The sequence below is a fragment of the Diabrotica virgifera genome, chromosome 1 (genome assembly GCF_917563875.1).
Source record: "Diabrotica virgifera virgifera chromosome 1, PGI_DIABVI_V3a".
In the NCBI taxonomy this organism is placed as follows: Eukaryota; Metazoa; Arthropoda; class Insecta; order Coleoptera; family Chrysomelidae; genus Diabrotica; species Diabrotica virgifera.
In genome coordinates this window covers 72,578,388-72,606,115 of record NC_065443.1, presented here as the reverse complement: position 1 = coordinate 72,606,115, position 27,728 = coordinate 72,578,388, and the positions used below count along the sequence as shown (strand labels likewise).

The window sequence follows — 27,728 nt, the reverse complement described above, 5'->3', positions numbered from 1 at the left end:
GTGTGATTTTTAATTTCAAATATCTCATTCAAAAGAAACTTTTTATATATTCTAAGGGACATATAAAGGATATATTTTATTTATTCTAAGGGACTTTCAGCCCTCGATAGTAATTTAGTCTTTTATTCTGCGTTTAAATTTTTTAAAAATATTTATTAGTTTTTTCAGGATTCGAAAAAATGGACACCATGTCCGTGGTGATATTTTCCAAATCGAACATTCGCTATCTTTGTCATACAACGCACTGAGTCAAATAGAATATGATGACAAGACACTGGCAGTTTTAAATATTTGACATGGCATCGGGAATATTTTGAGTTGTTGATTAAATAATATTGATTTGATAAATAAGTAATTTAAGACGTGAACTTAATAAAAAGTTATTTATTGTTTATTATTTATGGAAGATACAAGCAGAGAATAAATCAGGATATATTCTGTGATCCAAGTATTTTGTTGTTAAATATGTTCAAAATTGTAAGCGTTTCATAGTAACAATATATTATTAAAAAATCACTTTAACACTTTTCCTCTTTTCTCGGTTGAGTATTAGTTTTTGTTGTACATATAAATTATTACAATCACTGAATACATAGTTAGTGAAAAAATGATCACATTTATTAACTGAATTAATAATTTGCAATTATACAAATAACAGTTATCCAAGAACATTCAAAAGCCATCTCTTTAAAGTTAATGATGACATTGTCAAGTAGAATGACATTCTAGTAATGTTTACATATCCATACCAGTGTGAATTTTACTACACGTAATTTGCCGTGTATAAAGACAGAAAAAGTAGGGATAGCCGTAAAATATTTGCTAATTATGTACCGATGGCCTTAAAAAGTTTTAAAAATAATTATGAAAACCTCAAATAAAATGTAAGTATAAGTGTTTAGTACATCCCTGGTCTACCTAAATACAAGTGTCAAAAGCACATCGTACTATTGTTTTTCTTGCGAATGGGAAACTTCTCACACAACTAACAAGAACAATGCGAACGCTACAAAAGTACTCACCTATTAATTAATGTAAAGGTATTACCGCTGACGGTACATTTTCTCTAGCCGTCACTCATTAACTTTTTCTTCGACTTGGGACATTTACATACAATAAAAAATTAACAGCCGATAAACGATCTAAAAGCGGTAATTGCACTCACTGAGGAACTGTAAAGTGTTGTTTACCTTTACATACTGAAAGACGGAACAAACATTTTATATACTATGTTAAGACCCCCTAATATGGTAATAATAGGGAGGCAATATTAACTTTTATTGAAATGTATAACTTAACAGGATATTCGACAAGATTTTGCACGACCTATTAACTAGGAAGATTCCTATATAATAATTGGAGTACTTGGTTTTGTCAATTACTTCGTACTTCGTCTATAGAATCTGTAGCAATATTTTCTACATGTAGATAAATAATATCCTGCATTTACTAAAGAACCGCAAATGTTTTTTATTAAAACCCGTTACTTTATTGTTACATTACGCTTTAAAAACCTCTCAGAAACATTTACCATGTATTTGCACTAGTTATGACCAAAAATTCATTATACATATCTTCCCAAAATAATTACAGGCTCCTTGTACACTGTATCAATTTTAAGAATTTCCTGAACTAACTCTTATTACCTGTCACGAAAACAGAAACATATGACGTTATCTATTTTAGCCATTTCCAGGACAAGTTCATTGAATTCGATTGAATAGAGCAGGCTTGCCCTACTATGGGATAAGTTAGAGTTTATATAGAGTGGTCCAATGTAGTAATAACGTCTAATACACTGGAAACAGTGTGAAGCAATTCACAGACAATTTTGAATTATAATTTGAAGTGTAATTCACCGACATACAGCCAAAAGACCTGTATGATTTTATGGTAATACCTACTATCAAATTGTTAAATCTATATCAGTCTTAGACCACTATTATCGATATTTGATCATCCATTTGCTATTTTTCTGTCGATTGGTGGGATATTGTTATTTGTTTGGTATTCTTAAGATATTCACTACATTATTGGGATACGTAGGTCTCAAGTAAGGGTATTCCATATCAAAAAATTGTCTAGCAGCTCAGATGACACTATCTTCAATTAGATGATTATGATATGAATTGTCTATCTATACTGACGACATCGATATGCTCATGCTCAGTAGTAAAGAACAGAATCTGGTTTATCCTAGCGGAAGAATCAAAGCTATCGGATCTAGCCTACTTATTAAAAAAAAAAAGAAGAATTATTAGAAGAAAACAAAGTCCATGATGATGATAAGTACTTCACAGTGTAAAGAGAATGAAAAGTTTCACATATTTGGGATTAAGACAGAATAACATGGTATTAGGCTATATAACATTTGACCACCTCTTGCTTACTTGCCTGGAAAAAAATATAATGTACCGCTTATCCAAGACATCAGAAGACGACGGACTCACAGCATTCTTGGACCATTTCAAAGAAAATTATATAGACCACGAAGCTCGATTTCCATCACATATGTGAGCCTGTGCTTCAGCGATTTCTGAAAGAACAACGAATTACCGTGAGTGGTTGCATTGGCAATACAACAAGAGTCTTTATTACCCCATCCTAATATTTTTCACTTAAGACATATTTTAATAAACTGTATGTTACCTCAACGCTGTCCAGATGAATGGATGCTTGCACCCATACCATAACCAACCCTTTTTATTTGTTTTTTCCGCTGCCTTTTTAATGATTTTTTGAAAACTTTTTTAAATTCAAAATCCACGAGGAAAAGACTAGACTTTTTCCTGTAGTATACCATTATAGTATAACCATTAGTCACAAAAATTTAATCAAAAATCCTTTGTAAAAAGTATCAAATTTTTTTATTAAAATCTCTTTAAGGGCTACATCACAGAACATTTTCGATTTTTAACAAAATCATCAAAACCGTGAAAGTGCCATAAATGCAGCAGAAATGAAGCAGCTGAGAAAAATAGCTGGAAAGACGAAGATGATAGGGAAAGGAACGAAAACATCAGAAACGTGCTAAGTCAGGAACCAATAGAGAAAAAATTGAAAAAAGAAAACTGAATTGGTTTGAACATATAACTAGGATGAACGAGAACAGACTAGTAAAGAAGGTGACAGATGCCAAAAGACAGGGGAAAAGAAGAAGGAGCAGACCTAGAAAGGGGTGGATGGAACAAATCGAGGAAATCGGGACAAATAGAGGGAAAACAGTGCAACAGATGAAGGAAATGGCAGGAGACCGGAAGGCGTGGAAGAAATGGGTAAAAGATGGATAGGTGATACCAAAGTCCGACGCTCTTATAGGGCATAAGGACAACGAGAAGAAGAAGAAGAAGAACAAAATCATCATCAGTGTTAAGAACAGGTTAATTGCAAGCTGAGCCACCAAAGAAATACCGCAGGGTAAGAACCCTTTAAATGGTATAAAATTATGTTATAATAGCATATTTGCTTAAAATTCCTTAGGGTGTACAATATTTACATAGAATTATGCCCTTGGGCACAGTATAACTCTCCCATCACGTGGGTTGCAAAGCGAGTTAATGTGTCTCTACACGACGACAGTTAGAGGGCAACTCAGTTAGTTAGATAGCAACTCAAGAAAGGCAGGCGTCACAGATGTCATAGAGCGCATAGCATGGTCGATTGAATATGCCATGTGGACAGAATTAATGACGGTTAGTGGACACAAAAAATTACAGTGTGTAGACCACGATCAGACAGAAGAAGCAGAGGTAAATTACCTACAAGACATACAAACGACGCCAAAAGTATCGCTGGGAATTGGCTCAAGACCGACAGACTTGAAAGAAATTAGGGGAGGCCTATGTTCAACTTGAACTTTATGATCGTTAGCAAGAAAAAGATAACAGAAGGTCAACTCTATATCAACCAAACCCCTGTAGAAAGAGTGAGGCACTACAACTACCTCGGCACCATAATAAATGAAGAATGGACCAATAACCAAGAAATAAAAGCGCGCATCGGAAAAGCTAGATCAATCTTCAACCGTATGGGCGCGTTTTTCAAGAGCCACAACCTTTCTCTTGGTATAAAAGTAAGAATGTTGAGATGTTAGGTCTTCTCTGTCCTTTTTTGTGGTGTTGAATCATGGACCTTGAACGAGGATATGTGCCGAAAGTTGGAAGCATTTGAGATGTGGCTATATCGGAGAATTCTTAAAATCCCATGGACTGATCGGGTCACAAATGAGGAGAAGAATGGGGAAGAACCGAGAGGTAATGACCACCATCTAATCTAGAAAGTTAGAATATTCTGGACACAATACGCGAAATGAATGCAGATATACCCTCCTACAAGCCATCCTGCAAGCAGTGGCGGCTCGTATAACTTTAGGAAGGTAGTGCCAGAATCCGGGCAGCTGCCTAAATTTTTTGTGGCGGTTTTACGATATGGTCAAAAAGGATATAAAATATAAATAGAGTATCACGATAAGCTGAATTTAATTGGGTTTTTATATTTAACTTACCAAGCATTGAAAAGCTAAAAACGTTATTCATGTGCACTTTAGATTTTTCATGGGATTTCAATTTCTCCCATATATGTACAAGATCATCGGTGCCTTTGTTTGACCAAGTCTCGTCACCTCCAAACAAAACGCGTACAAAACAGAAGAGTTTATTAGTTTGTTCGCAACCACACAACCAGCTATTTTTATCATAAATAATTTTATTAAACTTACGACAGCGAAGTTTTTGTCCATTTCCACTTTGTTTTTCAATTTTTAAATCGGGTAAAGGCCGACCGAGTTCTTTAATTTGTAGTTTTTTTTTCTAACGAAAAACCACCAAAAGAGTTTTTTAATATACTAATTTGATTCATTGTCAATAAATAAATTAAACGTAGAAAATAATCAAAATATTATTTTTATACCTACGACACCCACGATCACAACGCACTAACTAATAATTACAAATTAAAAAATATAGTAGAGTATAAACACAAATATACAATACAGTAGTAGACAATAAACACAATAGCGTCAAGCGAACGCGTAAAGAAACTAGAAATATGTAGATCTAAAACATTGTATCTTAAGATCCACTAACTTCCTTTTCGAGATTTCGAGCCTGGCACGGAGACTCCAATTTAAACGTATGTTAAAAGTGCAATACCGCTCTCTCTCTGTCACTTACACAGGATGCTCATACAATCTTTCTCTTTTCTCACGAGCCACTATGCCGTTCGGCACTGGGATTTTTATGATTTTCATCCTTTATCCGGTCAGCTGTGGGTGGCCAGAGTCGGTAGATTTGCATTGCGCTACACAGTTGCCAGATTTGATATAATTTATAAAAATAAAGAGAAATATTCACAAAAAAAATAAACAGGCATTAAAATGTTTTTAAGATAAAAAATATGTTTCTGCATAGTTAGCAAGGTAGTGCCATGGCTCTATGGCACTACCTCACGGGCCGCCACTGCCTGCAAGGAAAAATATTTGGAAAGCGATGTCCAGGAAGAAGATGAACATCCTGGTTAAAGAACCGCAGAACTTGGTTCAACACAACATCTGTGCAGCTTTTCCGCGTTGCTGCACATAAGGTGAAGATTGCCATGATGATCGCCAACATTCGTCACGGATAGGCACATCAAGTTGGACGTAGAAGGCTGGTTGATGAAGATTATTACATACTCGTAAATACAAAGTGTATTATTCGTTCTCTGTGAGCATATTGAAAATTTTCACTTATTCGGCAGGTAACAGGAATCCAGGAAAATATTAATAATTTTCCAGCATATTTTGAAAAAATTGGTTTACACATTTATCGTTAACACGATCAATATCCAATAACACATATAGAACACATATATCTAGAACTAAGGCACATTTGTCACGTTGAAGCAATTCTAGAGAATTTTAACTGAATTCCAAAGGATGTGTTGTAATTTCATTGTCGAGTATTACCAAAGGATTGAAATTAGAAAATTAACGAAAACAATACGTTCACTCTGTACATAAGCCAAACACATCCACACAGTCAGAGTCAGACACAATGGGATAGGCAGGCAGACGGGCACGGACACGACATCCTCGCCATATCGGCGCGTCCATAGCGCCAGCCAGACAACATTTTTCCTAAACTTTCTCGCCCCACGCCCCAACCCAAAAGTTTATTATTATTCCTGTCTATTGTTATTAGAGAACATAATAGAATTAAGGAGGTCACTGTATGGTATAGGTTCGCGAAGATATTTATGTATGTACCTTTGAATAACTTAAATCGGGGGACAATAAAGACGTTAAACGGCTTAGTCAGGAAAGCAATTCGAATTTTATTGGTTTAGTGCTTATAGGCGGGTGGCTTTTGTTGAAAAAGTCGATTCCATTCATTCCCACAAGCTCAAACTTGTCCTCATCGGTAGATTATGATGCCAATATGCTATGTTGAAAACTTTCCATATATATTTATAACAATTTTTAAACAAATTATAGCAAATTGCCTTTTTGGCTTCCAAACCTCTTTTTGAAGTTATACTTCTTTAGGCGCGATTGTGAGTGAATGTAAATTTGCGCAAATTCATCAAAATTGTTGGTGCTACGCGCAGATACGTTATGATCTGATTGAATATTCCAATGACATGTCAAAATTTATTCAATATGGCGGCTGTGGTTAAAGAATGTGTTGTCATTTTTATTATTATGGGTATGGTTGTTAAGTTGTGTTTTAAAAGTTGTGACAACCGAGACAAAAGTGAGTTTATACTTGTACAGACTTTTTAAATAAATTTTATATATATTTTTGGACTTATTAATATAGAAAAAAAAAGGAATCTGTGTGTACTTTGTACGCACGTTAAAAGTTATACTTCTATTAAAATTGTGTAGAAAATCTGACGTTTTTTAAATTTTCTACGATTCCTCAAGGGAAAACCAATTACTGGGATGCTCCAGTTCGTCAAAAAAATGACGGATTAACATTATTTATCGAGAATTTACCATTTTTAATGATTTTAAAATTTGACGAAAATACAGCAGAAACTCGAAAAACTTTTCTCATGGAAAAATTATAGTATAAATTTTTTGTCGAAAAACGACGTTTTTTAGAGTTTATACGATCCCTCACGAGAAAAGCAGTTGCGGAGACGCTCCAGTTCATAAAAAATGACGTATTAACGTTATTTTTAATTTTTGGTATTATTTTAAGAATTAAAATTAGTTTAATATTTAAATAAAAATACAATTAAAATGTTTAAAATATATTTGTTTCTTTGAAATCATAAAAATAGAAGTAAGTATAACTTTTTTTTAACACACTCTTTTTTTTTAATACTTTGGTTTATTTTAAGAAGAAAGTTATTCCAGTGATTTTTTCGTAGAATCCTTACTTTAAGCTTAAAAGGGAATGAAACAATTCTGAAAAAAGTAATTTAGCCGTTTTACAATTTTAGTGTTTTTCGAGGCCATTTTTCAATCAGTTGGATATCGAATTAAAAAAAAATAGGGTTTTTCGGCATTTTTAATTACATATTTACATTTTACGTCTAACATAAGAATTTTACGAAAAAAGCACAAGAATATCTTTTAGAATAACCCAAATTAAAAAAAGTGCTTTCGATGCGAAAAGAGCAATTTTTTATAACTTGTTTAAATTTTTTTCTAAATAAATAGGTTGCCATGGAAAATTTTCGGGAAACGTTTTTCAATATATAGTTCTTCCATTATAACTTTGCACATTAATGAAATTATTCACGAATGACTTTTTACACTAGTTATCTTTTGTCCTCACAGAAACTAGTATTGCAAATTAAGCCGCTTGTCCATAGAAACCACAATAAGTTAAACAAGGATAAACAATATGGCATTTCTTTGATACCTTATTTACTATGAATTTTGATGTTTATCATTTTCAAAGACAGTGACATCAGCGCATTTGTTGTATTTATTGGTTTATTTGGATTTTTTATTGTTCATTTGGTTTTTCGTATTATTTACACTTTTAGTATTTGTATATGTCATTGTAATTTTTATTTTCAAACATTAAAACGACTAACTGTTGTTCTCTTAATTTGATTACTTTCGGTAAGAATTTATTGTCATTACATTGACAGTACATATCAATGATATTAGGTACATATCGACGTACGTTTCACTTCATGTTATATTTAACTTGTTTCCAAATGCATTGTGACGTTTGAGCAAAGATAAAATGGAACAACTATGGCGTATAGGCATCATAATCTATTGATTAAAATAAAATAAGTTTCAGCTTGTGGCTATACAACAGGGCTTTCATTCACATATAATATTAATATAGGTACAGTATTTCTCATGATCATTTTTCAGTGCGTAACAAATGATAGGAAAAAGGGTAAGTTCGTGATAATACACATTTATGACATTTATTCTAACATGACATTTTAGTTAAATCTGACAGTTGTCACATTTAATTTTCAATTTGGAATAAAAACAAATCAAAAGTGTTTCTTGCATTTATAAAATGGTATTTTCTTTGATTTGTATAGTCTTATAAATTATACAGATTATATTTGTAATATTATTAACTAATTAAAAAAAATTATTTTTTTATTATGGCGCCATCTATTGACAACTAGAATAACTAGAATAAATGTTATAAAAATGTCACCGACGAAATGTAATCACCGACGTGCCTTTTTTTCTGTCACATACAATTTAATGCGTTAGAAAGAAATCGAAAAACTGTGACGCACTGAAAGATGATCATGAGAAATACTGTACACGGATTATACAATACAACATAAAATATGACAGGAGCTCGAAACAAATGACAATCGATGAAAAGCACTATTGACATTTTTCGGGAAAAGTCACCCGCTTATTAGGTGTATATCTTTTCCGTCCTCTATTTGCTTTTTAACTGCTTCTAGAATTTTAACGGTACTTTTATTTATATACTGAATTCGCTCTACCGAGATTCACTTTGACACATTCGGAATAGGAAACATACAACACAAAAATTCTTACCTCACACTATTAACTGCTAAAATCAACTTATTCTTTCATTAAAAAAAGAAGAATTATTAGAAATAGTAGGAGTGTCTACTAATCTCATAAAATTTTGTGGAGTTTATTTCTACAAAATATTTTTATTTTGTACAATAAATAATTTTCTCATTTGTTATCAATACATTATAATGGTGTAAATAAATAATTATGGATTGGCGTAAGTTTTATGTTATTTTTATGTCTGTTTACTATTAATAATGTAGGCTATGAGCAGGTGCGTTGGTTGTGTAGTAATTTCCAGTCACTTCTGACAACTGAACTTTTAAAAAAAGAAAATACTAACGTCAGTGTCAAAGTGAATCTCGATAAAACGAATTCAGTATATCATTGTATATTATCAGTATAACCGATTGAATCCCAGTCCGTTTCTGTTAGCCACCTTTAGTAAAGGTCGCTATGGTTAGACGAATCACTATTACCAATGTAATTTTATAGGGCTTTTCATCGATTGTCATTTGTTTCGAGCTTCTGTCATATGTTGTATAATCTGTGTATAATATTAATATACACGTATTATACGACATTATGACAGAAGCTCGAAACAAATGACTGTGAATGAAAAGCCCTATTAGATTGTCACACATCTATTAATGGGACAACATTAAGTCGTGGGGTCCGAGGAGTTAGCTGCAAGATGGCTAGACGTGATTTTGACAGAACGAAATATTTAAATTTGGCAGTGTTGCCATGTGATTATAATGTATTGTTATATTTCTATTTGATATGAAAATTAAATTTTGATAATTATAAACAAAATTCAATTTAATATAAAATATATTCAATTTTCTCAACCACGGGCATATAAATTTAGAACAACCTGTATACAACAAATTGTTATATTTAATTTTAAGAAGTGATTAAACGAAACTCGGGACAATGCGCTTAGAACAAACAAAGTGAATGGCGCGTACCATTATCGTTGTTCGCGGAAGGTTCGATCATTAGCCTATGCTAAATAAAACTCAAGTGAAATCGATAATAGGTCATTATCGTTGTTCGCGGAAGGTTCGATCATTAGCTTATGCTAAATAAGACTCAGTTGAAGTAGATAATAGATCATTAAATTTTGTAAATAGTAGAAAGTAATTTTAGAATGGGAATTAACTATTTTTCTTTTGAAATCCATTAAGCATATTTAGAAAGATTAAAAATTGGTTTTGAGGAATACTGCGAATGAGAGTTGGTGGTGGAAGTTTGATTTGTGAATCTGGAAGGGATATTTAGAAAGTAGGGGAATGAATGACAAATAGATATCAGAATGTTTTGAGCTGTCGAGAAGTGAAGTCCAGTAGTAGACGGTAGTGTACGGAGAGTGAGAAAGCCGGTGTAGTTCCGTGAGTGTGTAGTATCTATCGTGGAACGAGAGGTAGGCCAGGTTGAGAGTAAAAGAACCTCCTTGAGCCAAGAGTTCCCGGTAGCTGATTGCAGTTTCGAAAAAGGTAGAACACAGCATCACGACAGAAGCAGGAAACGAGAGCTATACGAGCTAGTTTCAAAGGAGAACATTACTGGAAGCCAGGACGAGGTTTTGATCGCAGCCAAGGATAGCAGGAAACGGGTCTTGTGTGAAGACATTCTCAGTTCACCAGAAAAAGGTCAGTCTCATTTGTTTGGACATGAATGTATGGGTTTTTCGTATTAAATACCACATCTAAAATTGAAGAAACATAATCAATAATATCAGAAAAGCTTCATCAAACTTAAATAGAATTGTTGCTAATAAATCATAATAGTTAAATGTTAATAAAAACTTTCAATTGGAAACCAAAAGGAAATAAGATTCCCATGTGTAAATGTTATGTTTAAGAATAATAAGATATAGCAAATATTAAACAGTGATTGCCATTTAAATAAAATAAACAATATTTTGATTACAATTGTAACCCATATGTGTGTATTATTTTACTCTTTTCTTTCCTATCCCGATTAGGAACCATTGAGAAATACTTAGAAGCCACGTAAGTAAGTAATTAATTTTATAAAAAGCCCTGAGATTGAAAACATATTGATATGTGATCTGGTAAATTAATTAGATTATTATTAATGCATTGATTAAATTAAATGACATATAAGAATATTATCTCATATCAATAATCAAGATCACATCAGTATATAATGTATATTATGTTGTAGGCTTGTAGGCTTCAAATATACAGAGAAAGCTTTGAAAACTACATTTTTATTACATGATTTTATGGATTATGCTATTTGTACTCCACAACTTAATGTTGCCCTATTAATGTTTTAATCTTTTTTTTATTTTTCTTTAGTTCTCAATCGCGTTGTTGATCATTTGTTGATGATTTTGTAACTTTATGGTGCAATTATGATTTAGGAATTGATATTGTTGATTATTTTAATCATAATTATTCAATATTTTCAATTTGCTTTCTCCCTCAGTATAGCAGTCGCCAACGATGGTGCAATTTCATTGCGCAAATTTGAATAGGATCCATTTTAGCGGCATCGGTTAAGTAAATCGTGGAAATGAAACAGTAGTGATCGCAAATCTGTCTGATTAATAGACAACACTAACACTTCACTGATGCACTACGGAATGATTGCTGAGCTCCCGATTGCTTTACCGATTGGAGAAGTCCGGTACCTAACTTGTTGACTTTGCAAAGTCAACAATGATGCCAAAAACTTTAACATTTATTGCTGCATTTCCTACTTGAGCCGTTTTTTTATAATATAATGTATTGATGTGTCTTTGAGTTGTTTCTTTAAATGATTACATACATAAACAAATGTTTAATAATCTTGGATTCTCTATTTAAACTTCAAACGTAAGTTTCCAAATCTAAACTTTTCTTTCTATTTTATTAAATTCATTGTATCATAATAATTTATTATTCTTTACATTTTTATCGATTTTTTTTAAGTATTTAGTTAGTCTATAGTAGCAACAACTCAATTCCCATGTGTATAAAAAAGGTTTTTTGATATGAATATATTTTAACGGTCTGGCGAACAAAAGATGTTAAGGTTATGTTGGGTAGTATCCGGTAATTTGCATTTAGGTCTGCTATGCTAACCGTAATTCAGATACTTTGTAATTCAAATAAATGTATTAGTGTTCAGACTTAATTAGTAAAGTCTCAGAAGTTAGCAAGTAGTTTTAACTGAATTTAAAGTATCGGTATTGAGACTACTTGTGTTTCAAAGAATCATACACTGTACATATATGCAGCATACAATAATACCCAAAGATACAATTTTCAATTTATACATAAAAAAACTCATAATTTTCGAAAACTCCCAATGTCCGAATCTCATAACACATAGAATTAATGCATAATCAGAACTTGATGTATCATAGCCAAAGCCTGTTGCCTAAAACAACATAGACAAGTACTCAAACCTCAATTTTTTATAGACCATTCCAACACGCTGTCAAAATTAAAGCAACGTGACAGCTGGGAGGCAAACATAAATGTTATTCTATCAGTTCTTAATGTGTTTTAGATTAGTTCATTTTAGTTGCGTTTCTTTGTAATTTTGTTTTGTACAAGGATTAATTTAACATTCGCACTAAAAGCATTAATCTAAAAAGATAATATGCCTCATTTCTGTTGTGTTTTGAAGTGTGGAATATTCATAATAAAGTTCAGTTTTATCGGTTACCATCAGTACTACATTTTAAGAGTAAAGCAACTAAATAAGTTATCGTATAAAATACAAAAACATAAAAGTACTAAATAAGTTATTATCTGAGACACAAAAACAATGGTTAAATCCTATAAAACGTCCTATAAAAATGCTAAATAACTAACTATATCCATGATACTTATGCTTGGGAAACGTCTAAACCGTAGGTTATTCAGACAGATAGGTCAATCTATTGCTTGTATTTACCACTGTGCGTCTAGGTACCTACTAGCAATATTTGTGTTGTCTACCAACAACTTTATATGTACTCATGTTAATTTATTCACCGCTTAAAACTAAATAAAGTCCTTCAAATACTTCTACAACTAAAAACTGTTAAAAATGTTCAGAAAATACAAATAAAAAACTGGTAACGGTAGAAAACTTTAGAAAAATGTGGTGCAAATAATATAAACAAACACAATGTTTGACGGTTTTGCCTCCTAAACGTTAAAGTGTTTGGGAGGCAAAACTGTCCAAATTTAGGGAATGCCCTATTTTGATATAACATAACCTCAATAACATACACACTTTTTTCAACAAAAATTTCTTTTCTCAATAATCTTTTGAAAATCATTTCCGGAGTTTAAATCGAAACGTGTTTAGTTAAAAATATAATAATTATTGTCATTATAACCAAACTGTGGCTAATTCCATATAAACATAACATTGTGTGCTTAAATTTACTTTTTGTTAAAACAAAGTTAGGCGGTGGTCTCCAATAGATGCTGTAAGCTGCGTACAGCGTCACGCCGTAGGAAAATTGTTCATTTTCGTTCATTAACTTTTAAGAAACTTTGAAGGACAAAAACTATCTTACGACCGAAAATAGTTAAAACAAAAGAATGTGTGTGATTTGTACGCACGTAAGAAGTTATACTTCTATTATATAATTTAAAAAAAAAGAGAATATGAATCGTCCGGGATTTGAACCCGGGACCTCTCGATCTCTGGTCACACGCTCGACCACTAAGCTATTTCCCTTTGCTTTGACTGGTTACAAGATTTCTCATACATACTGACAAATTGAATAGACCAAAAGTAAAGTATACAAAAATACTTTAAATATAATTACTATTATTATAAAATATCTTATTCCCGAGGAAGACAAATCCAAAGACACAAAAATTATAATAAATAGTACATTTACTAAAAACACTAATATATCCTTTTAATGACTTATTTGCGCTGACAGCGCTGATACATACATATCTTGAAAGATTAGCAACGAACTACATACTGTCTGTGTGCACATACGCCGGGATTATAAAATTTCACTCTCGATCGTAAAGAAGTATAACTTCAAAAAAGAGTAATTCTAAAACAAATTCAAATTACGAGGTGAATTGAAGTGATCACAGACTTAGCCGGTTGTCTCCAATAGACGCCGTAGGCTACGTACGGTTTTTCATCAATTGTCATTTGTTTCGAGCTTCTGTCATGTTTCATCAAATATTAATATGTCTACGTCATACGTTATTGGTAAATACCAATGATACAAACCAAAGATAACTTAATATTATACGACACGTGACTACGTGGCAGACGCTCGAAACAAGTGGCTGTGAATGAAAAGCCCTATTGGAGACCATCGACTTACGTTTAGAGTTGACATCACGTTTCACCATAGAAAGAGTTTTTTTTTAAGAACCCAAAACTACAATTTCTGATTCACGTTGTTTCTAAAATGACCAATTCATTTGTGTTCATGCAGGATTACTTATTTTGTATTTGCTGTCTTTTTCTATAACAAACGTTTGTTATTTATAGAAAAAGACAACAAATAAAAAATAAGTGATTGATGTGATCGTTCATGGGTAATCTTTCATAATTTTGTATACTATACGCTCTGAGCTTCGCTGGTGTCGCTCCTGGCGGATTACTAATTCAACTTTCACCGGTAATTTTTAAATTCATTATTTAATTGTTATCGCTTAATATTTACAACGCTAAAAAGTAATTAAATTGTAATAGATTTTTTTAAGATTTTGCTAATCATTTTGACGTTCTATTGATGAAATATTAATTTCTTACTTCGGATACTTTCACAATTATCGTGTAGATGGCGCTAAGATTATTATAATTACATATTACGGAACATTAAAAAACGTAAATTCAGTATTTAAAACGTAAGTATATTTAAGGTAAAAATATATACCACAGCTTTGACCAACTAATATTTTTTATAATTAATGTTTTTAATTTAATTTTAAATTAATCACTTTGACATTTATGTCAAATTTCCGGTAAACGTTTACAGACTTGCCACTACTGGCGCTCGCGAATTTATAAATATCCCCTCTACGTACGAGCTCACAGTGTATATCTAATTATGTACTATGATTTAAAGATACCTGAACTTTAAGATTTCTTTGAATTTTCTATTGAATAGATACTTTCGTTATATTGTATTAAAAAATGTTTTTTTTCATCTTGCGATAATAATACTTGTTACTTTTGTGAACTCTGGCGGATATAATTCGCGCTTTATATTATTTTATCGCGTACTCTTCGTCATCTACTTTTGAAATTATTTCGATTACTAGTCTTCTTTTTCCTTTAATGTTCGATTTTGTTCATCGTGTTAAAATCTGTAGAGATATATACACTTCCACAAACACTGGCGTTTCCTGCAAATATGTATTAATGATTCATTACTAACGACTCAGGCTCTGTACGCTGGATATATTGACACCATTTGTCACCTATTATCAGTTGTGCTTGAGGTATACAGAAGGTTTGTTCCAACACGACAAGAACCGTCATGTAACGATCACGTTACTATAAAATAATACGTTCCATGCGTTCTGTGTCTGTATTTCGTGCGTTCCATGGGTTATTTTGTATACTGCGCAAGACGGTGATCGTTACGTGGACGGTTTCTCGTTGTGTTGGAACAAACCTAATATGTCTGTCATTCACTGTTTTCAATGCTATTGAAATATAGATAAACTTACTAGTTAAAACAATTAGATGTAAAACGAAATTAAGCGACGCCTTATATTTCAGTTTGTTCAGGGAGGACCATAAACGCCCTTACGTACGTTTCACTCTCATTAAAGATCTTCAGAGGGGTATATGAGGCTACTTCTGAACGAACTGAAACAAATGCAGCCTTCCAATACCGAATTACAACAACTAAATATGGATGATGTAGCGACATCTGTTTAAAACAATTCGAAGTTTTGTTTCCGGAGAAATAAAACCTCTAATGGGACCAACTTTCTGGTTACGCCTATTCGTGGTTTCTATTAATTGCAAACCAAACGAATGATGAATGAGAGAAGACACGGGGAAGTCTAGAAGTTGCACTTCACTACCTGTCTATTCATCATGGCCAAATTCCAACGGAAACTTGGTTCCGATACTCTATTCGCAAATTCGCTAAGTAACGGAACCAAGTTTTCGTTGGAATTTGGTCACAATGAATAGACAGATAGTGAAGTGCAACTTTTAGACTTCCCCGTGTCTTCTTTCAATCATCATCCCTTTGGTTTGCAAGTAATAGAAACCACGAATAGGTGTAACCAGAAATTTGGTCCCATTAGAACAGGGGTGGGCAAAAGCCGGATCCGGCTCTTTTGCTTACTTTATCCGGTCCATTGAGAAATCCTGCAAGCATTTTTTTTAAGAGCGTAGGCGCAATGTTTTTTAAATGCATTCATATTTTTCGATTCCTGAGAAAAAAAATAAGTATTTTTGAAAAATTTAAACGCAGAATGAAATATTACATGTTGTTCTGAAGCTATTTTCTTGTGGCATTTTTATAATCAAGTATATTCAAATGGGAAATAAGCCACAATTTTACCTAAAAATGATTTTATTAACGTTTCGACGCCCAAGTCGGGTGTCGTTGTCAAAATACAAAATAATATTAAATAAACAAAAATGTTGTTGCTTAGTAAAAAATTCTTCTAATAATTTATTTAATCTGACTCATTTATATCGGAAATTCAGACACGTATTATACATTTTAAAGTAGACGACTTTAAAAATGATATTGCCAATATTGATGAGTTGCGTTCCTGGGACGACTTTACTAAAAGATAGTTCATTCGATTACATGAAATCAATCCCAACTCAAGAATATCCGCCACAAAAAATCATAGCATGTGATCTGTCTTTAAAAAGACAACCAAATGCAACGGTGGTACTGAAATTCTCGCGTTAGAGATTCCATAGTAAATCACGAGGGAAAACCAGGAAAAACCTCGTGATACTATCCCGACATCGCAAGTATTTGGGTTTACATTTAGTTTACTCTCAAAACTAATACCAAACTCTGACTTGATACTTTAAATTTTAAATAATACTAAAATACTAAATATGTACTAACTCGATATGTTACTGATTTACTAATTGTGGTATTTTCTTTCTATTGACTTCCTTCTTTAGTATGGGTAACCACATCCTACTGCATTCTACCGAGGAATTTGCGACACAATTGGTTTCATTTAGCATAATTAGAGCCGCTTCTTTGATTTTTCTCTTTTTACTATCTGCTTCTCTTAGGACTATATTTGAATCTCTCCACTGAACTCTATGTTCATTATCCCATGCGTGTTGACATATTTGAGATCTATCAAATTCTCTATTTTTTATATAAGACTGATGTTCATTTACTCTAACGTCTAATGGTCTTGACGTTTCACCTATATAAAATTGTTCGCATTCACAAGGTATTTTATAAATACAATTCTTTGTTCTTTCTTGTTCACTGTTAGGTTTAGTTTTAGATAGAATAGATCTCAATGTGTTTGTTGTTTTGAATGTTGTTGATATGTTGAATTTATTTCCTATTGTTTTAAGTTTCTCGGATAGTCCTTTTACATATGGTATTGATATTTTCCTCGTATTATTTCTTGTGAATGTTGTAGGATCCCGTTCTAAGTTGTTCTGTTCCATTCGATCCAATCTTGACAATTCCTTATTTATAAAAGATATGGGACAATTATTTTTTAATAAAACAGATGTTAACAATTGTTTTTCTTTTAAAAATGAATTTTCGTTAGAACAAGTAATTTTGGCTCTATCATATAAGGATTTAATGATTCCCTTTTTAACGTTGATGTTATGATTTGATTTGTAATTGAGATATCTGTTGGTGTGTGTTGGTTTTCTATACACTTGAGTCTCATATCCAGTATCCTTCTTTGAGACCAAAACATCGAGGAAAGGTAGGGTGTTATTGTATTCCTTTTCCATTGTAAACTTTATTGTCTCTTCTTGATCGTTTATAATATTCAGGAACGTATCCAACAATTCCGATCTATGAGGCCATATGGAAAACACATCATCTACATATCTCCACCATACTGTGGGTTTTAAATTTTGTTTAGAAATGATATTGTTTCGAAATCCTCCATAAATATATTAGCCAATAATGGAGATAAAGAAGAGCCCATTGCGAGACCAAAATTTTGTTTATAGAATTCATTATTTAGTTGAAAATAGGTATTATTAGTACATAATGTCAATAACTCCATTATAGCTGATACATTTAGTCTTGTCCTAGTTGTTAATGTATTATCATTTTCTAATTTCGTTTTGATTATGTTTAAAGTTTTATCTAATGGTACATTTGTAAATAAACTGTTTATGTCAAAACTTACTAAAATATTATTTGGATTAAAAGAACATCTTTTGCACATTTTGTACAACTATATTTTGGCAAGCCATCCTCTTCATGAACCTTTATGGATGTTAAAACCTCTAACATTCCGGGAAAATCTCCACCAAATACGTTTACTCTACATTTAATTACTTTGAAATATTACATTATTACTGAGGGCCGAAAGTCCCTGAAAACTTCTGTTTATTACAGAGGTGAAAAAAAAAGAGAACCTACGTTATCATTTCTAAGTATGTTCCCTTTCTCCTTGCTGTCTTTCTCCTTTTAATGATGGTCAAAAGTTCTCTGCTCCTTTTCCATTATGTGCAACACCATTTCGTTCGTAATATGATTGGTCCATGGTATTTTCACAATTCCCCTAAAAAGCCACATCTCAAAAGCATGCAGCTTTTTCATTAAGTCAGCATTAACAATCCAATAAAGAAGAATAGAGTGGACATAACATTTTTATTATTATCCCTGTTATTTATAGCGTTCTCCGCCTTCCGGTTGCCTTTCCAGCTTCGTCCGTTATTGCATTCGTCAGGGTGAAGGTTTCTTTCCGACATTGCCTTCTGAATACCGCCTAGCCAGGATTGTTTTGGCGTTCCTTTCTTCTTTCTTTTCCTTGGCGTCCATTTTAAAATTTGTTTTGGCAGCCTGTGGTCATCCATTGACGTCGTACATGACCATACCAGATCAGTTGCCTCCTTTGAATTTCGTCTATAATGGTTGACTTGACATAACATTTTACCATCCGATATCAGATTTGCAGATTGAATCTTTGGTTACTCAAAAATTTCCTCATCTTCAAAAAGGCTGCTCTTGATTACTCTATTCTTGATCGAATTTCTGAAGTTCATTTTTTATCTGGATCCTTGTTATGGCTTAATATAATGTACCATATTAAAAATTTCGTAATTTTACTGGGAACAAATTATTCGCATGTACACACCAGAAAGACAATTTATTATTATTAACAGTCAAATGTCTTTCTCCAAATGCTTTAAAATGATACTTACTTAGTATTTTTGTCAAAAAAATTTCTTGGGCAGAGAAAAACCTCCACCAAAAACATTAGCGTACATACCGGGTATAGTCCTCCGGTCCGGGACACATTTTGAAAATTTCATTTTGGCCCGCGCTTAAAAGTATTTGCCCTTCCCTGCATTAGAAGGTTTATTCCTCCGGAAATAAAAAAATAACAAACAAGTAAATACAAAATTAAGAGGAAAACAGCACATGGAGAATCAGGAGAAACAACGAGGTTAATGAATTGAATGAAGGTAATGATATTATACGATTTGTGAAAAGTCAAAGACTGTCATGGTTGGGACATGTGCAGAGACAAGACGATGCAAAAACAACAAAGAAAATATCAAAATGGAAGCCGATAGGAAGGCGAAAAAAAGAAAGGCCCAGAACATAAGACAATGGAGAAGAAGGGCATAAGAGAGATCCGAATGGAAGTACATAGTCAGACAGGCAAAGACCCATTCAGGGTTATGTTGCCAAAAGACGAAGAAGAAAATGTCGCATAAAAAGAGCTATAGAACAATGTAACAATCTATGTAAGAACAATATGAAAGAAAATATCGAAAAATATATCTACTATTTAACCGGTACAAGAATTTATCATTAATCTGAAATGGAAACATTTAGTCTGCGTATATCACCACAATCCTCGTATTACAGACTTCATAACTTCATCAACATATAAATAACTACGAGCAATGCCTTTGTCGCAGTTTGTATTAATGAATCGAGGAATAATGGTTAACAGCTCCATCTATTCATTAGTGAGTGATGATATACTTCACAAATATCTGAAATTTGAATGAAGTCGCTCCCGATGAGTATATACTGTAATTTATATATCTGTGAGATTAATGATATGGATGTTGTACTTACACTGTTTCACTATTCTAATAAGTACGTGAGGGTTCATTAAATATGTTTAATGATTCAGTCAAATATTCTTTACGGAAAAGCACCCTATGATTTTAGTGTAACTTTCGATTTTTAAGAAACGTATTACTGTTTAGATATCCATTCTATTCTATGATGTTTCTCTGATGATTTGCTTTATTTCTCTTATGATCACCCCCGTGGAAAGCATATCGCTTTGCTCGTCATAAGGCAGCATGAAGTAAGTGTAATAAAGTACTAAGTAACATTTTACTGTTAGTGTTGAGTATTGATTATCTAAACCGCAGCAAATAGGTACAACAATGGGACGAACATGAAGAACGTCCTAAAAGTGAGAGAGATGTAAAAGACAGCTTGATGGTTGCAAATTGTCACTACCATGTCTTAACAATTTATTGAAGAGAAAAAATACAAATAGAGCAAAACAGACTAGAACATAAAGAGAGACACAATATAAAAATATAAACAAATACATCCAACACTAGATCATAAAGAGAAATTACAATATTACTTACTAGTTAAAGTCTTTTGATTGTCTCTATGTGCACATGTACTATTGTCCAAGTCACTGTCACGTAGATCCTGGATGTCGGGATGTGGGGCTATGGCAACCTTGGGTCTAAATGCTCCCAAAAGCGATGCGGTGTACTAAAATGTTAGTACACCAAAGGGATCACTACACAACTTTTAATTAAATGCTTTTTCACAAACATTGCTTTGTAACTGTACAGAATACAGTAAAACCCTTGACGGAGTTTTGAGAAAGAGATGTTGCGTGGACAACGTCTTAATTCGCTCTGAGGGTAGCGGGTGCCTGATGTGTGGAGTCCTTTTGAAACCATACAGTATGGTGCAAATGTCTGGAATAAATTCGTGATTTCGTAAACCGGCTACTTTAAGCAAAAATCCCGAAACAGGTCGATTTTTATTTTTGAATTACGATATTTTGGTATGTATATCATACTAGTGACGTCAATCCATATGGGTGTGATGACGTAATCGATTTTTTTTAAATAAGAATAGGGATCGTGTCCTAGTTCATCCGAAAGGCTATTTAATTTTCTTTTCAGTAATATAAACGTTAACATAATTTTTTATACAAGGTGTCTAAAATTTTTTTTATATAGATTAATTGACACAAAAAGAAGAATGTATATAATTTATTTAATTCACAATACATTTTACTACGATCAGAAAACAAGCAAACATGTTTATTTCACAAATAAACATTGCTTTTCGCTTAAATTAAATATTCAAACTGCAAAGAGGCAAGTGGGTGGCGGCTTTAACATTGCATTTAAGCGAAAGGCAATGCGTATTAGTCAAATACACATTTTTTTTTTGTTTTCTCAAAGCAGTAAAATGTATTTGGAATTAAATAAATTACATACATTCTTCTTTTTGTGTCAATTAATTTAATTAAAAAAAAATATTTTGGACACTCTGTAAAAATACATATGTAAATGTAGATGTAAATTACTGAGTAGAGAATTGAATAACCTTTTAAATGAGCTAGCACACGATCCCTATTCTCATTTAAAAAATCATCGATTACGTCATCACCCCCACATGGATGACGTCACTAGTATGGTATATAGGTATGTCAAAAACATATAATTTAAAAATAAAAATCGACCTATTTCGGGATTTTTGCTTAAGTCGCCGGCTTACGAAATATCGAATTTATTCCAGACATTTGCACCATACTGTATAATATGTCTTCTAAGCACACATGAACACTTAACACTATTAAAGTCTTTTATATTTACAATGTTGGCAGTGTTGTCAAAAGAGGAGTTACTAAATAAAAATAGTTTTTAATAGTTTTATATGTTCGAATAATAATTAAAAGTAAAATTTAATAAAAAATTTTTGTCCTGGTAAAAGGTATATTAGTTTAAAAAGCCTCTATGGGGCTACAAACATATAAACAAAACGTTTTCGCTCTGTAACAAGAGCATCATCAGTGTTACCTAAAATAAGTATAACCGTATTAATTAAAGCAAAATGTTAAAGTTAAAATGATGACCAAGGTAAAAGCAAAGTTTGGTTATACTTACAAGCACATGGTTAGCCACCCAAAAATACAAAGGTAGAAACCTTTTACAAATAGACTAAAAGTCTTATATAAATATAAACATCCTAAGATACAAAGGATGGATAAAATTCCTATGGATGTGGCTTTAGGGCAACATATGGCTCACACAGGTGGTAAGTGGGTTAATTAATTAGGTCATTGTGTTATAAGAGGTGACAGGCAACTAATAGTAGATGAGATTTCAAAGCGAATCTGTCTGATGTCAGGACGACAATTGTCAATGAAACTTATAGTTCTATGAAGTGTTGGTTACACTAGCCAATAAAATTTAAAGTTGTTTATTGTGCAAACAATGATAACAGCTAACATCAGTGTGTTGGAATTATAAAAATACAAAAGTTAGTGAGAATAAAAAATTATCTAAGATGTAAAGAAAGAGGGTGAATTTGAATACCCATAATCAATTCATCAATTTAAGTACACCTCAGTGATGATTATGGGTATTCAAATTCACCCTCTTTCTTTACATCTTAGATAATTTATTCTCACTAACTCTTGTATTTTTATAATTCCAACACACTGATGTTAGCTGTTATCATTACTTGCACAATAAACAACTTTAAATTTTATTGGCTAGTTTAACCAACACCATAGAACTATAAGTTTCATTGACAATTGTCGTCCTGATATCAGATAGATTCGCTTTGAAATCTCATCCGCTATTAGTTGCCTGTCACCTCTTATAACACAATGACCTAGTTAATTAACCCACTTACCACCTGTGGGAGTCATATGTCGCCCTAAAGCCACATCCATAGGAATTTTATCCATCCTTTGGATTTTAGGATGTTTATATTTATGTAAGACTTTTAGTCTATTTGTAAAAGGTTTAAACATTTGTATTTTTGGGTGGCTAACCATGTGCTTGTAAGTATAACCAAAGTTTGCTTTTACCTTGGTCATCATTTTAACTCTAACATTTTGCTTTAATTAATATGGCTATACTTATTTTAGGTAACACTGATGCTCTTGTTACAGAGCGAAAACGTTTTGTTTATGTTTGTAGCCCTATAGGGGCTTTTTAAACTAATATACCTTTTACCAGGACAAAAATTTTTTATTAAATTTTACTTGTAATTAATGGTATACAGCCAGCTACAGGAATTTCTTCTTTGTGGATTTTCGAATAATAATTATTCGAAGAGAAACTTTGATTGCAGAAAATTGTTTTTAATTTCAGTTACGTAAATTTTGCTTGGTTTCTTCTGGCTCCTACTACTTTATAAATTCCATCTTCCTAACAATCGGAAGTTGACAATATTTTTGAAAAGCTATTTGACAATAAAGTTAAATATGATATTTTTGTTTCAGGAACACTCTTCTCTTATCGGCAACGACGAGATCCATGGCCCAGTACTTCTTTCGATCAAAACCGAAAACGTAGCGAACCAGGAACATACCCGGATCCTCTTGAGGTTGCGTACCGGCACCATGCATGAAATAGTACCATCTTCGTGTCTAGGTTCCAGTCCCTCGCCTGCCAAAATGGCTAAGCTTCTCAACGAGCAATTGAACGTTGAAAACTTCGTACCTGTTCTTCACCCCAAATCCTCTCAACTCATAGCCAACTATGACGAGCACGTTCTAGTGACGAATTTCAAGTTCGGAGTGCTGTATCAGCAGTTTGGCCAAACTGACGAGGAGGAATTATTCTGTAATAGTGTTACCACGCCAGCGTTTGATGATTTTTTGTCGTTGTTGGGACAACGAATACAACTCAAAGATCACAAAGGGTAAGATTACATTTTTTTTAAATGTCAATCCGTTCGTACTTTTCCTATTTTTTCATTTTCTTTTGTCTATTTTACTTTGTACTACTCTCTTTGTTTTTATCTCTATGTCTCATACCCGGCCTCTTCTCTTTTGGTATATTCGTTTAATTTTTCAATTGTTTTTTTATTTAACTAGACGAAGTCGCATACACCCGAAGGTTATTAGCGACATTCCTGTAACATTTAACAATTAAGTTTTGTGTAAGATGTTTATTCATTTTACGTATGGTCGCCTCGTATTTCCGTGAGACTGTGTAAAAATATAATGTAATCTGTAATAAAAGCAAGCCATAAAAATGAAAGCAAAAGTACCCTACCAGGAGTAGTTATTAACTGCAAAACTATCAATGACTAAGATGTGTAAAATATAAAAGTTTTAAGGTTCTACATTCAGATGTTCCTGGTATGATATTTTAAAATATGGGCAATCACCCAGTTAAGTTTTCATCGAACTGTTGATCAGTCCACGTGGACAAAGAGCCACTCAAAAAATCGGATATTGCTGTTGTGACCAATCATAATGCGGTATCTTTTATCGGAAGAACTACTCACCCTTCGCTCAAGATATAACAATATTTGGCTGAGCGAGGCCATGCCATAAAATAGTTTATCACAAAGTGTCATCTTTCGGCTGATTGCAGCCGTCCAGTGGTGTGCACCAGGGACCCGGACCGTACCGCTAAAAACAGAAAACCGAACCGAAACGGATATTTTTTAGTGGACCAGAACCGAAACTGAACCCTTATTTGATATTAAATATAATTTTTGGAACCGAACCGTAACACTTAATTTTTCAAACGGTTTTATCGGTTTTTTTCGGTTTTGTTGTTTATAATATTGTTATTTTTGTTTTTTTTATAAGTTAGTGCAAACAATTTTGCAGTGTTTTCCACTTTTGTTAATAAATAAAAAATACATTTCAAGATGTTTTCTTATTTTTAAAATCAACTCAAAAAGCATAAACAACAACTATGTTTTAATAATTTATTCTTTTAATTCTGATCAACAAATGTTTCTGAAGTTGTTGAGGAAAATATTTTTTTTTGTATTTCAGAATATTGTCAAATATTTTATTTAACTAAATCGATGTCGCTTTAGCAAATTCTAAAATAATAATTTTTTTTTATTTAAATTTATGTGTCTCGGCAGCAATGGCCATTGACACAAACAATATTGGTTATACAATAATTAATTACAATAAGGACTTAAAACTAATTAGGTATTATAACAGTTAATTTCTAAATTTTAAATAACATTACGTAAAAATTACGAAGAAAAAAATTGGATATACAATCATTGGATACTATAGAGACGTACAACTAATTATAAAATTGCTTCGGTCTTCTTGGGATACTTCGGACGTTGTTTAGTCATAGTAGCAGTTGCATATGAACTAGTAAGATTACTGGAAGAATTGGGTCCAAACATGGTGTTGCTAACAGTGGGGGAACATTGATTTAAATTGTTACTCATGTAGTCAAAAGTAACTTGAATTTGTTTATATTAACGCTTTGGATGTCTGGAAATAAGTGATAACCTTGGATACATCACTGCAATACTGGTTGCCTAACCGTTGGCGTCCGTTGGGACGGGATAGCACCAGTGAAAAACTATTGACAGTTTGACACTGAATGGGTTTAAATTGGAAGATTATTAAGTAAAACATCTCTTACTGACTGAAGTTACAGCTTGTTCTTGATGATTAACACGTAACACAATTGTTATTAGTCACTATTTGAGCGAAAACTAATTTTAATAACTAGTATTTACAGTAATAATTACAAATTTCGGCACCAATTTACAGATCGATACATACACGTTCTGACGTTAGTTTGACAGACCAAATAATAAAATTAATCTATCCATTGTTAACTTTTGTACCTGATCAGTGGTCACTAATAATTGATAATCGGTGATAAATCTTTGTTATGTTGGTTGTGACGGAAAAATATAATTTTAATAATGTCAACAATTAATTATTTGATTATGTAGAATGTAATAGAATACAGAGATATAAATTAATTGAGCCATACTGGTAGGGGAGCTCAAGCGGGCATTTTTGCAGTTACTTGAGCGAGCCAGAAAATCACACGGGGAGAAACCTTGTAGGTCCTATGTAAATGTACCCCTACCATATATTGGATCTTAAACAGGAGGATCCGAAAAAAAATATACCCTTAGAAAAACTTAAATTGTCACATTAAGATAAGGTAAGTTAAGTACATACAGAACAGTGTATATTTCAAAAATCTGACGGTTTGAGGGGGCGCGTAAGAAAATGTGCGAGTCACAAAGCTTCACAAGAAAAAAGCGAATATGTTGAGAAATAAACGTTAGATCGAAAAACTAAAAATTACGTGTTCAATATTTTTCAAAAATATATCGAATGATACCAAACACGAACTCCCACGGAGAGGAGTGAGGGTAAATTTTAAATAGGAACCCCGCAATATTTTGCGAAATGAACATCAGATCGAAAACGTACAAAATACACGTATCAAAATACACTGTCGGAAAAAATACATGTGCCGTTTTTGTGGTCTGACCGTTCCAAATTTTTAACCTGTTCCACAATTTAAACTTCCCCTGTTCCAGTGTTCCCATATTTTAAAGTTTGTCCAACTAGACATCCTTAAGATATTAACAAATTTTCAGCTTGCTATTAATCAACTTTTTTTTCATACGCGGTATCCAGATACCAATAGATAAGCACCAGACTATTTAAAAGTATTACTAAGCTTTGTTTTTAAACCAAGAGGAGTACACTAAAAAGACATATTCACACCCAAGAAAGTCACTAGAAATATCACCAAACACATCTTTTTTTTTTGGTTAATCATATCGGCCTTCGACGATTATCCATATTATACTAATACGTCGCTAAAGAGTTACAATCTAAAGGTCGATAAAGGTATATCTATCAATGGAGAATTTTGGAACAACTTATGAGTTGCAGATGATACAGTAAAGGCCGGGACACACATATCTGCACCGAGCCCACACCGAGCACAGACAGCATGGCCAGCCTTGCTGTCTCTGCTCGGTGCGGGCGCGGTGCGGACACGGTGCTGGTTCGGTGCGGATATGTGTGTCCCGGCCTTAATAATAACGGATTAAGACAATGATTTAGAATTTAGAGAACGTAATGCAACGCCTTAGTGAACGCTGTCATGAGTACGGACTGAAGATTAATTTAAAGAAAACTAAATGCATGACCATGACTAAATTAGCACACGCAAACATCCAATTGACTATTGAAGATACTGTAATTGAGAGTGTGGATACTACAAATAATTAGGAACATGGATAACATCAAATGTGGACCAAAGCAAAGAAATTAGGGAGCGTTCAAGTACGTACGTAACGCGGTTTTTGAAGATTTTTGACCCCATCCCCCTTCGTAACGCACCTTAATGGGGCGTTCACGTATTACGTAACGCAATTTTTGAAGATTTTTAACCCTCCCCCCTTACGTAATATTTGAACGGCCCCTTACGACACGTATTGAAATAGTACGTGCATCATTCATTAAACTTACAAAGTTTCTTTGTTATTAGGATATAAGGTTAGAACTACGCCTAAGGATGCTTTTGTGTTACGTGTTCTCTACTCTTCTTTATGGCTTGGAAGCGTGGACACTAA

General features: G+C 32.8%; 1 protein-coding gene across 1 annotated transcript in view; it reads left to right on the top strand.

The window, feature by feature from the left end:
• LOC114325465 (rap1 GTPase-activating protein 1-like) overlaps nucleotides 1–27,728 on the top strand; it is a 535,080-nt gene that overhangs the window by 461,890 nt on the left and 45,462 nt on the right. The window contains exon 3 of the mRNA XM_028273546.2: nucleotides 23,626–24,047. Coding sequence (XP_028129347.1) covers nucleotides 23,626–24,047 — 422 coding nt within the window. The remainder of the gene's footprint in view (nucleotides 1–23,625; nucleotides 24,048–27,728) is intronic.